General features: G+C 43.5%; 1 protein-coding gene across 3 annotated transcripts in view; it reads right to left on the bottom strand.

The window, feature by feature from the left end:
- Nucleotides 1-12,951, bottom strand: part of LOC128903006 (pro-neuregulin-1, membrane-bound isoform-like) — a 105,317-nt gene extending 92,366 nt beyond the window's left edge. For all 3 annotated transcript variants that reach the window (XM_054186840.1, XM_054186841.1, XM_054186842.1), the window contains exon 1: nt 12,324-12,951. In XM_054186840.1, the coding sequence (XP_054042815.1) occupies nt 12,324-12,951 (628 nt within the window). The remainder of the gene's footprint in view (nt 1-12,323) is intronic.
- Between the last annotated feature and the right edge of the window lie 238 nt (nt 12,952-13,189).

Genomic DNA, 13,189 nt, shown 5'->3' with positions numbered 1-13,189 from the left:
ATTTCCCCTTCAGGCTGAAGCCCATTAGCTGCTAAACTGGCTACTTCCCAGCGCTCAGCTGAAGGAAGCACTTTGTTGGGAGTATAATCAATCTTACCACAAAACTCTGGCTGGTACTCTCTCAGGTGATTAAACAGTCACATGGGAGAAAAATGACACAATTCAAGGGTTGCTCTTAACCGAGCTAGGACATGAAAAATGAAAAGTGTCACTATATTACTTAGATTCCCTTACATCACCACCCCCAGAAAGGAGCCATGAAGTGCAGCCCCTCCATGATGGACTTATGCATAATTCAAAACACGCGCTGCCTTCAGGAGCAGATCTCTGGGTCCGAGTCTGCCGAGAATGCCAAGCAGCATGAGCTTGAAGGCTTCTCAAGCAATGAAAAGGGCAGATCACTAACAGTGTGAGAAAATGAAGCACAGGGAAGACTGAGGTTGAGATCACACATGGGAAGTCACAAACTGACAACTTTAAAAGCTCTGTTAGCAAGTGAACATCCCCAGAAGCTCTCAATATTTTTACAGATACCTCTAGACTTGTGGTCCTTCTGCTACATAGTCTTCTTATGCTTTATGAATATTCACCGTATGGGCTGCCCACAAGAATGAAACATAATGCTCTTTAAATTAGCAGAATTAGTGCTAGATTTCAAATGGTTATTCCGAGATTTCAAATGGTCATTCCAAGTTTTCTTCTATTTTTACACACAAACTCAGAGAGAGAGAGAGAGTTGCAACTGGAAAGGTAGAGAGCATTTTCAGTCCTGAACTCACCACGAGGTAAAACTAAGGCCAGTGTAGCTGAACTGCCCGTTGGTTTTCAGTGAAAACTAGAGTCAGCATGTAGGTAAAGAGTTGTTTCAATTAATTATTGTAAACATGAAGAACCCTGCATTCACCCAAAGTCACTAGAGGGTGGGGTTTGAATTTGCTAAGGGTTTTCTCTTTATGAGATTGGAATATGAATCACCTTGGGGTAGCAAGTTTCTTGGGGAATCACCTTGGTGACACCACTGGTTGCGACACGCATTCTTCCCCTGACGCTGGTGGAGGTCAGTTAACCCCCAAAGTAAAAAATTCCAGCAGTTGAACAGGCTTATTCTTAAAAAAACTGTGGTTAACTTATATTTTGAATAATCTATTTTCAGCTCACTCTCACATGATCCAGTGTTTCCTTTCCAGATCTGACCACCCCAAATTTTATCTTATAAAACCTCTCATTACACAAAAATCATGGTCAAGTTATTTGTCTGATCCTTCTCTATTGACTGACATTTTTAAGTCTTCCTCTGTAGGGGCAGTATTTACATGACTTGAACAACATTAACAAGCTGTGTTTTTAAAAAACTTTGTCAGTGTTTCTGCTAAGTCATAATTTTGGATTAATTATCAGGAATATTTTGTCATTATGCCATCACCATTTGTAAAACAGAGTACCATATGAAAATTAATATATGAATGAAATGTAAGTTAACATCAGACAGTAGCGCTGGTATACCCATTTGTTAAAATCAATGTATATTAGTATCCTGAAAGTATCAGTAACAGCCCTAAGAAGACAGTAGAGATAATCTGTAAAAGCGAAAGCAGAGCATAACCACATACTACTCTGCAACTCGAGGAACCTGCTAGGTATGTATTAGGGGCAAGTCAATTTAGATATCAAATTCTTCTTTGAATGCTGGCATATTGACATGACATGTTCAGTGGATCTCAGTCCTGTTCGGGAAACATCAGAATATTTTTCTGTTTTCTTTGTCTTCAGCCCCCTCCCCTGCCAGCTTCTGCCCAGCTAAGTGGCTTGAGGGAACTGATACTTCCTCTGATTCACAGCTAGTAAATGCTCTTCCTGGGCTGTCACAGTTATCTGAACACATTTACAGAACATGTCTTTTTAATCATTCTGCCAAATTTGGAGAAGGAAAAACTGCAAACAACAAACAATCGATTAGCAACAATTAGGAAAATTACAGGGTTGTTTGAAAAGCTGCTTATCTGAGAGATCTCCATTAATGTTTACAGCATAGTTAATTCAAATGTTTGTACCTAGCAAGAAACAGAGAGGTTGCTAGCCATGTTTTTGAACTTTCACATGTTCAAAACCCAGTGTATTTGTTGGCTTTACTGGACAGATACCATTTTATAAAGCAAAAGGAGAATTTTAGGGTATTTTTCTGTTAAATCACTTTGAAGAAAAGACTCTCTGCTAATGCATTTATTGGATTTTTGATCCTGAAACACAGCCTTTCTTTGCTCACAAACAGAATACATACACAGCCGTACATCCTGAAAATTACATGGCTGAAGGATTTTGCAAAAACTTTTACTGATAACCTCCAAAATCTATTAATACTGTCACTAAATCAACATCTCCAAAAAGTAGGGTGGGCTGACTAACCTCCATGAGGCAATGGCTGGAGTGCACCAAGGACTTTTGAACAAAGGGACAGGAGGGAATTCAGTGTCAGAGAGAAACTTTGCAGCTTTTGCAGTACTGGCAGAGAAGAGTGGCTCCAGCCCTCAGAGAGGCCGGGGAAAGCAGGCTGCAAAAGGCACTTTCTTGGATCTCAGTGTCAGTGAGGAGCCCATACTCAGCATGGCCGGATAGCAAAAGGATCTGCCCTGCAGAGATTGCCTTAGAAATGCAGCATGGGGAAAGAATCGATGATTGCATTCACAGTCCATCCCCTCAGCAGTGGAAAAACCTGCTTTGGGATCTCCTGCAAGTCCTATGCAGACTACAGGTACCTGTAGCATTGGGGATCCCGTTCTTCCTGCTCTCTTCCAGTCAATAAAGGATCAGACCTCCCCTGCTGTTCTGTGCTTTGCAGATATAACCACTTCTCCCAGTTTTCTGGCACTTTCCTGGCTACTTAATGATGTTCCTCTCTTGCAAGGATAAGTTCAAGCCTCTCCAAGCCCCTGTATCAACACAGCAGGAAGCCTTTTGTCAGCCTTCTCATCCTATGCTCTCTAATTCCTAAACTCTAACAACACACTCATTTGTTCCCTGACCAGCTCAGACTAGATACAGAAATGATCATTCTTCTATTCCCCTACAGTTGTCTTTCTCACCCTGATATACTTCATTTCCCTTGCTAAGGCAGTATTACCTTCATACTGTTAACTGACCTGGTGAGCACACCCACAGCCCAAAACCAGCTATCTTGAAAATATAAAAATGTCTTGAAAATCCCAGCTATCTGGAAATTATTAACCATTGTGACTTCCTGGATGTAATCATGCTCCTTAATTCCCACGTCCTGTGTCCTGAGATCATAAAAGATACTTGTGCATCATACAACCCTAGCAGGCTGAGTCCATGCAGCAGATCCACTGTAGGACAGAAATGCAAAGGAATCCATCACATAAGCAAAGTGTCTTTAAGCTAGGTAGACAGGAGGGTTGCACAAACACCAAAATCCTTCCCTGCCACAAATCCATGCTCTGGGACTGTTTCTGCTTTTGGAAGGAAGAACTAAATGTTGGAGGAGCTGAGACTGAATGAAGGGCAAACTGATGCAATGGTCCTTGGGCCAACAACGGGAGAAGTGTCAGCAGGGCACAGAGGGAGAAATCTTTGAAAGCGTGAACAGAAGTCAAGTGAACAGGGGAGCCAGCACAGTTAAAACCATTGAGCCAACCTCCTGTTCACTCAAGAAGTCTTGCTGAGGGCATCCTTCAGAGCACGACAGAACCAGCTGGGGAATAAGAGAACTGAAACTCCTCCTCAAATGCACGTAGCATTGCTAAGGCTGGGTGACATTTGTCTTTTCTTCCCTTGACTGGCCCTTAGGATTGTTGTTCCACCCCAATAAGAGGCAGCATGCGACCTTAGGAGTTAAGAAGCAGAGCAGTGAAGTCCCTTGCATGTGTGAGATATGGGTCTTCTGCTCTGACTAGACATTATTACTGATTTACTGCTTAAAATATTAAATAGACACTGGTGCTACCTCATGCATCTTGAATGCTTCTGAACAGTGACCAAGACACTGAAGAGATTTTGTTGTCCTTTGTTGGGATTTTGGGCTAGCCCATGTGTAAGTATCATATCAAAATTATAGCTCTATTTATCTGAAAACTAAGAAAGCATGAAGGGGGATGAAATAATTCAAGGACTGAAAACAATTCTCCATGGGGAGAATTACAGAGCTCAGCCTGCCTATCCTGTCAAAAAGGCTTATTCAAAGCTGAGCTGATTACAGTGTATATGTACCTTTGTGAGGGGAAAATACATGGCGTGGAAGAGCTTTTTAATCTAGGAGAGAAAGGTGTAAATGAACAAATGATTGGAATACAAACCCATATTTTCAAAGTCAAAGTATCCGGTTCTGTTTAAAAGAGAAGCTACAATAAGGGAAAAGGCAGACACTGTTTTGCTCTCAGCCTTCACACCACAACCGGTGGGGGTCTGGAAGAAACCTTAGTCAGGAAGATACTCTGTCATGTAGGTCATGGACCACCGCATCCCAGTACTCTGCTAGGCCTTACAGGTCTGCTAGGTCTACAGACCTGAGAACCTTTATGCAAGTGAAAATTCAGGCCATTTTGTTCTGACCAGCTGAAAAACTAAATTAATTATCCAGATTAATTTAGTATAGTGAGAAGCATAATTCTCTCTTCTCAAGATCCAGTTCCAGCAGCTTTACACTGGCTTCCAGTTACCACCTTAGAAGACTCAAGTCATCTTTTATGAGCTCGAATCTTTTTCTTTTTTTGCATAAGAGAAAGGCTTTTGAACGAGCTTGATACCCTTTTTTTCTCCTTTGATCTGTCTAATCACATGAATTAATTGACTGTTAAAAATTGTAAAATTCAAATCTCTTTCAGGAATTCCATAGAAATACTGAACTATGTCACAAATCGTGCTTAAGATCATAGCTTCATATACTCCCCCCAGTGCCATGTGACTACCAACCCAGTATTGATTTCCTTTCATCTCAAAAACTGAAGCAATATTCATTGCCAAAATAAAAAGCTGTCTGAGTTATGAGAATGCACTGCCAGCAAGTTCCAGGATGAAGCATAGATATAAAAAAGAAAAAAGTGGGGGAGGGAGTAGCGAAAGCATATGTGAAAAAGCTGAATATACTCTGCAAGAAGATATGTATTAAAATAAGTCTTTCATAATAAAACAATACAGGAGCAAAGGCAATAGATGGGTGCCACAATGCCACTGATCTTGTCCAGTGCTGAATGGACCTTGTTGCTGGTTTAGCTTAGAGCAGCCCTGCGTGGTAGCCAGCCTTGTCCCACTGGATTTGCTCCAGCCCATTTTTCCCCAGCTAAAACCTTTTCTTTTGTCTCAGTGACCAAGACTGTACTGGGAATGAGGGAGGGGGATGAGAGACAGGATGAGACAGGACAGGGTATAAATAATCAGACATTACATTGCCCCAAAATAATGCATAGGTATTTCTCCCTTGCTGCTTTGAAGAGCTCTCTAATTGCCAAACAACATTCATGCTCACGCTCTTGAGTTTAATGTGTACCTCCTACTGGGTCCGGTACTTCATATAACATTTTTAATGTTAAAGATCAAGATGTGATTCATAGTGCTCACTCTGCAGCAAACTGGGCTCCCTGCAGTATAAATAGTAAAGGTAGCCAGTGTGCCTGCTATAAAGCAATCCACAAAAAGGCAGCGCCTGCTCCTCTCCGTGGTCTGCCTGGGGAACAAGAGGGCACAAGCCTTTAGCAGGAGACACTCCAAAACCGCCTACCCGTCTCCAAAGTTACACACCGTGACTCAGTCCTTCCCTGATTTCATGTGGCCTGAGCATGACCTGAAGCACAAAGACTCCTGTCTTTGCTTAACTTTCCTGTCTTTGCTTAACTTAGTACCTTGTAACAAAAAAGACATCTTTGGGTCCAAACAAGATCTGAATTCCTCAAAGAAAACAATTCCCCTCCCTCATACAGAGAAAGCCCTTTCTCCTAACACTGTCCCATCCTAGGTGAAGCAGGCTTTTTCCTTTCAGAAGTCTTTCATCACCTGCCGTGGCATCTTCTAGGGCTGTCTACCCTTTCCTGACAGACAGCCAGTCAGCCTCTGCCCAGGTAATGTCTGCAGTAGATTGGCATCACATGTGCTCTCCCTGAAACAGCTGCCTCATTGCATTGCTATTGATTCCGAGTTGGATTTCTGCAGCGAATCTATTGCATTTCCATTAGCAAGACTGCAAATGATGAAAATGTTCATTTATATCATTGAGCTCTGCATCACAATTAACCTTGTGGCTACTTAGCCTCCAGCAAGCCAAATTCTGCCTTCTCATCTGATGCCGAGAAAGTTCCCCAAGTTTTCTCTGCACCCAAAAGTTAGACACTGTAAATCTGACATGGGTTGCTGTGTGTGTTTATTTGTAGTGCATGAATAGGAAATAAAACATTTAACTTAAAAGTACAATAGATACTGAAAGAGGATAATTTCAGTCCCCTGCAGTGGAAATCCAAACCCGTGTTTTGTTATGACATCAATTATTAACCATTTTTGCTTAGAAACGTATGATGCAGTACAGTCCCAGATGTCCTTTTTAACAAAGAAACAATGGCCATATACTCCATATACCTATTGTATTTTCTATACTTACATATGCATATGTATATGAGGAGGGAGACCATACAGAAGTTCCGTGTAGCATGAATACATGACTTATTCTCACTGAAGTTTACAAAGTAAAATAATGCTTTCAAAAAAACAAGTGCAGATTGCTATTTTGCACGGAGAGATTCAGACTGGTATTAAGGAAAATACTTCAAGAAATACTGCTTTTTCTCCACCAGTTCTGCACATGATATATGGTGAATGAAAGAAAAAACACACCCATGAGGTAGTTTTGAAAGCCATGAATTTGGGGTGCTTGCCCAAGAGAAAGAAATGCAGGACCGATCAGTTCAGTCCTCTGCATGTTAAATAGAAGAACTGTTTCTATGCAGGCAATGAATATTAAAAATGGAGATGGTAGAGACACAAAAAGAAACAAAACAATAAATTTGTGTGAACAAACTGTGCTTGTTGAGGGCATTTTAAAGACAGTGTGACTAACTGGGCTGGGGAGAGGAAGTCTCAGCTATCACTCTAGCAGGCTTAATGGACCTGAACTCCCTAAAAATTGGTGCATGTTATGCATCTCACCCCATCAGTCCCAATCTCACTTTACTCTGAGTGTTCCTGCCACGAATATGTACATCTGTAAGCCACCATGACCTTTGGGACAGCAGAGAAATAAGTGTTTCAGGGAAATACAGACTGGCTGGCTCAGTACAGTGGCACTTGCTTTATTGCTGCTTGTTAATGGAGGCCCAGTTGTGTCTCCAGGGCCTACTGAGATCAGCATCTCTTTATTATGCTCTTGAGTTAGGCTCAGAACTTGTCTGGTATCTTAACCGTGATTAATTATAACTTCCCTGTGACAAGACACTGTTAATTCACAGGACACATCAAAGAAAAGTCATGGCTTTCAAAACAAATCTTCGTATTGTGTAGCAGCCATTTAACATAGAAACTGAAATGGAAGGTCAGTCTCCCTATACGCTCATTGGAGAAAGAGAGTTACTCCTGCTACAGCCACGCTGGGAATTGCCTGAGGGAGGTCCCCTCCTTTATGCTGAACAGGAAGCTGAAGGCTGCCTTGCTTCCTAATGTAGGCACTTAAGTCAGGTGTCTGAAGCTAATCAACATCAATACTGTATCAGAAATGGAGCAACATCTACTTTAAGGTGCTCTCCTCCTGCATCTTCAAGCTTTGGGGAAAAAGCAATCTCCCATGTGGCGCTGCCCTGCATAATAACAGTGAGCATAGAAAAGGCTGGTATACAGTGTGTGCTGTATCATCTGCTCTCCTCTCCGGTGACTAGAGTCCCCTGTGGCTCTCTGAGACATCCCTGACCTTGACACTTTCAGAAGCTGCCAGGCCTCTCAACCCCACAGCATTGTGATGGGGATTTGAACTGCAGAGCACGGGTCAGAATGAGACTTTTTCAAGAAAAAGAACAAACGACTTGTGAAGCTGCTGTGAAGAAACCCTAGCTGTCCGTAAATTGAAGCCTGCAGCATCTGTAACTGGAGGGAAAGGCTCCCTCCTGCCTGCCACAGAGGTAAAATACAGACCTTCACAGATCACTGTGTATCGGAGAAAGGACATCAAATGCAGAGCTGAGAAAGAATAAGCGGAGGTGAAAGAGGCAGAAGGAAATTGCAAGGAATATTTACAGTATAATACCAAAACAAGGGACAGGCTACTTTTCTTTTCATTTTTCCCATCCCTAACTCTAAAGACAAAAGATATTCAGTCATCGTGCTTGGATAACTTTGGAGGTGAACTGAGACCATTTCCTAGGTAAACACCCACTACTAGTCCACAGAGGCACCCTTTTAACACTTTTTCCATTGAGGATGAGAAAGCAGCAGCTTTTGCTGATGCTGCCCCAGCACCCCTGAAGTGGCATCAGAAATCATAAACACAAGAAGGCAGCAGTCCCAGTCAGAGGTGACTGACAGCAGTGCACAACCCTTTCTCTGCTTTGCCACGTTTTCCAGGTGAGGGCCAGCACCGGGGAGGTAGGAGGGAGCCCTACCTGTCCCCAGGGGGCATGCACCCGTCAGGTGCTGCAACCACCCACCTCCGCGTGTTATGAGTACAACTTGGTGGGCACAGAGGTAGGGAGACGCAGAGGTGCCTGTTGGTCATCTGCTGGCCACCAGTGTAGTGCGAGGTGTGCAGCTGTCCTGCCAGCACACGGCACCTGAGGTGGCCAGGGAAGCCAAAATCGGAATGGACGCGGGGGCAGCGCAGATATGCCGTGGGGGAGGTGCATCCTGTGGACCCTGCTCTCTGATGGGCCTTTAGCTGTGTTCGCAGGGAAACCCACCCCAGCAAAGTCCTCGTGCTGTGGTCTACCTCCTGCCCTGCCTCCTGTGTGCCTCATGGCACTTCACCAGGTCAGGAAAGTTGTGATCCGAAAGCCAAGGGCTTGGGCAACTCTGCTTTGGGGCAGAGCCAAAATGCAAGAGCACTGCACTCCTTTGGCAGAGCTGTCACCCCAGGAAGGCAACACCATATGGACGCTGGCAGGTGGTTTTGGGTGAAATCTATTTAAGTGGAAAGAGAAGGCAGTGCGAAGACCTGTAAAGGGGAGTGGTGGGTTTGCAGATGTATAGATGCGGTTATTACAGAAACACAGTTTTGACAGTACTACAGAGCTGCGTCTATTACCAGCCTGTGTGGAATTGTGTTTAAAGGTGATGGTATATGAAAAAGTACAATTTAGCTCCTGAACTGTGTTAGCACTTTTACAATCTACATGTCTTCTCAGAGGGAGGGAGATTGTAGGTTAGTGCGTACTATTATATCCCGCTTGTAATAGAATCTTCTCCGGTGTAATTAAGCTAAGATTGACATGCTCCCTAAATATGGGAATCCTTTAAAACATTCACCTTTCCTTTCTGTTTCGGCAAAGGAGAAATGATATCACAATATAAAACGTAAACCAAACAGAAAGGAAGAGATTATTTCTGTATTGATAAAGGGCAAAGTATAATAATAGGAGTGGGACCGGTCTTGAATCTAATGCACCAGACACAATTACTAGGATTGTCTCTCTTCTGCTTTCTCTCCCAGGCTCCAGGAGAAAGAAGAATCAATTAACTCTCTGCAGACTATGACCTTGAAGGATACAGCTTTAAGCGGAATATGCTGAGTAAGACAGAAAAGAGAGGAGAAGAAGAGAAAAGGATTTGGAAACTCATGGAAGGGCTTGGTTCAGAAACAATACATCAGCCACAGAATATGAGATGTGTCCATTCTTTTTTATTTCTGCACTGGAAAAAAAAACCTATCAGCACAAAACGGGCTTTCGGGAAACAAGTTACCTCACTCTGCCTGAAATGGAAGAAAAGGACACTGAGAGGCAAAAGAAGGGACAATCCAATTTGCAGATGCTACTTTCCAAGCCATCTCTCTGAGAATTCTATAGCTGTCAAAGGCATTCATAAAAAAAAAAGGTTATCACTGATGCAATCTGTCAACCTCTCCAACAAAACTTGCTCTACATAAAACACAATGATGTGTTTGAAATGCAGCTGTTGCAAAAACCCCAAGACAGTGCTTTTAGAGCTCTCCAAAAAGTTCATTTCATGCCTCTTTGAATTCTTAGGCAGATCTTCTGCAGTGTACTTTTCCAGCTATATTTTCTTATTTTTCTTTGCAAGGAATTGCAGCCCCTTGCCATAGGCAGAATTATGTGCCACAGTTAGAAAAAATACTGTCTACACAACCTTATCCCTCAGAGCAACCCAAACTTGACCTGCTGCCAGTTTTCCCTCTCCTTTCAGCATGTATCTATCTGGAAGTCTATGATGCCTTAAAACACATTTATCTTAAAATATTAAGACATCAGTAAAAAAAACAACTCAAGACAATCACCTAATTTCTGGACAACCATTTATTTCCCAGATGCGAGCAGATCTGAATGCAGATAATGGCTTTCCGTCAGTGACTGCTCCAAAGAATCTCTTCCCTGCCCCCCCTTCATTTACTTCAGAGATGAAGTTAGCATGTTATTGATAAAGGCTTGCCTCACTTGTGGAAATTCAGGAGGACAAGGGTTGTCCTGGCATAACTAGCTTTTGGATGCTTCTCCCTCTCACATGGAAGAGGCCATTTTGACTGGATGGTGTTCCCTGGTCACTTTATGAAGTAGAAAGTGCTGTCACATCTTTAATGTCACTTATGATATTTGCACTACAAAAAAAGATTTTCTGCATCAGCAGAAAAAAAAAAATCACTTAGAATTTGCAGTTTTATATAACTGCAAAGGCGGCTAAGTGTCCCAATAATTCAAATATTGTCTAACCTACCCCAAAGTCCCCTGTCATTTAACTGCACAGTAATATTTCCCTATTAGACTATTGCCATCAGACAAATTACTTTTAATCCAAAGGCTGGTTATCACCCATTATCTAAGCAAAAGGCAGCAGGGCTTCTACAGGAATACTTAAAATTTTCTTTCAGTGGTTCCGGAATCGCTGTTCAGGACTGACTCTCAGCTAAAAGGACCTCCGCTGAAATCACTGTAGTGATGCTTATTTTCACCAGCAAGCTGGTTGGCCCAAAATGTTCTCTATAATCCAATTGCCACATACCTATACGGAGTCCAGTCCTGGTGGGGCTAAACTTAATAGCAAACTTCAGGGCTCCAGTGTGAGGGCCAGTATGTGCCACCTACAAGGTGGCCATCCTGCGGCATTACAGGGAAGGCACAAGGGAGAATAAATGAGATGGGGTCCTGCAAGGCAATTTGCAAGGAACACAGTTGCTTATTCTGATCACTGCAGCTTTCCAAAGGAAACCTCAGCCCTGTGATCTCGGCACAATGGGGCATTGCCTTCTCTTTTACTAGATTTGCAGAATTTTGCACAGCTCAGGAATTGCTGGCTTGATCTGCTCTGGATTTGATGGGTTAAAATGATGAATGTCAAAGAAATTACACTTCAGCAATGCAGTATTTTGATCCTTTATGATCACTACTGAAAAAATAATCCAGGTACCCTGAATATTTTTTGCTTTAAGGATGAGCAAAGACTAATTTGGAAACTGACCCCTCCTGCATTGACAAGAACACTTTCCTGAAATGCCCCACAGAAGTCAATGAGGCAATGCCTGAGGAATAGGCTCAACAAGGATCAGCCCCTAGAGGAGGGGAAAGACGCAGAGAAACGTGTGCTATGCTCTTAAGAGAAAAGGAAAGATCATAAGATAACTGCTAAATTAATAATTCCCAGTCTCTAACTGCTTCAAATACGCTGTCGCTCTTTCCCACTGTTCTCCCTGAGTGTTTCAGGAGGATGACAGGGATATTTGCCAGTAACAGACTTCAGGAAGGAGGTTGCAGAAGTGCTCTGCAGGCAAGGCAAAGAAAATGAACACACATGGAAGATCCAGCACAGGACGCAAATCAAATTTATAAGAAAAATACGCTGATAGACCATGTGGAATAGCGATCTGATAAGCCCTTGAAGTAAATCACATACTTCCCTATAAGTGGATGCTGAGAAAAGGGTGGTATTGGCACTTTACAAAGGTCCCAAATGAAGCCCTCTTTACTGCCATGCACAGCTCAGAACTAAGTTCAGAGGCCCCCAGGTGCTCTCCTCAGAACGTAACCCATGCTATACCCATCTTAGCACATTTAAGCTTTGCATGCCAATCAATCACATGTCCTCCTGGAGGACAGCTGCAGAACAGTTAAGTGCTTGTGTGTGTGCATGTGTGTGTGCATAAGGAAAAAACAAAGAAATACATAGCTTCTACTTACAAAGTTTTGGAGCAGTTTGGAGATTGGTTTCTGTTGCTTGCGCCTGAGATGCTGTGGTAGGCTCCAGGGCAGGTGGTGACAGCGAAGGTGCGGCAGAGGACAACAACCCAACATCTAGGATGCGGTTATACAGAGAAGGCTGGAGGAACGGTTTGGAGGGCACAAGCGAGCTGTCACTTTGCACTGTCACTTCAGCCTTGCTCTTGGGGCTAGGTACAGGGAAGGGTGAGGCATATACCTCCGAAGGCACCCAGGCAGACAGAGCTGTAGGATCCACAGCGCTCTTTGGGTCTTGTCCTATCCTCCCAGGGTCAAGGTGGGTAGGAGAGTCATACTCAAAAATCTTGTCCACAAAGACCCACTTGAGGCCAGCAATGCAGAGGCAAAGGCTGAGCAGGCAAGCCAGGATAGGGGCGATGCAGATCTTTTCAGAGTTGAGGCAGCCCTTCAGTCGCTCTGCCTCCAGGCACACACAGCAGGTCGCAGCAAGGCCTGCTATCCCCTGGACCCTCCTGTCCTCTCTTTGGGTCCCCGGCATGTTCTCCTCAGCCGGGAGCCCGTCGAGGGACGCATCAGGGCTCAGCTGAGCTGAGGGGCTGGGGAAAGTGTCGGCAGCTACTTCAGACATGTTTAAGCATCAGCTCTCAAACAGCTCACCTCCAAAAGGCCTTAACTCTATCACAGTCCATTACTGTGAGACACAGACAAAAAGAGATGGTAGTAATAGTCACAGTGCTCTGCAAAAATCACAGAGTGGGAGTCAACAAAAGGTCTGAGCTCAGCAACATCATCCAAACTGGGAGAGGAGTACCGCACAGGAAAAATGAGACCCCCCCTCGTCCCCCCCGGCTCCCGAGCCCTCTGTT

Source organism: Rissa tridactyla, chromosome Z, assembly GCF_028500815.1.
Source record: "Rissa tridactyla isolate bRisTri1 chromosome Z, bRisTri1.patW.cur.20221130, whole genome shotgun sequence".
In the NCBI taxonomy this organism is placed as follows: domain Eukaryota; kingdom Metazoa; phylum Chordata; class Aves; order Charadriiformes; family Laridae; genus Rissa; species Rissa tridactyla.
The sequence above is the reverse complement of the archived record's forward strand: the minus strand, read 5'-3'. Positions and strand labels throughout refer to the sequence as shown.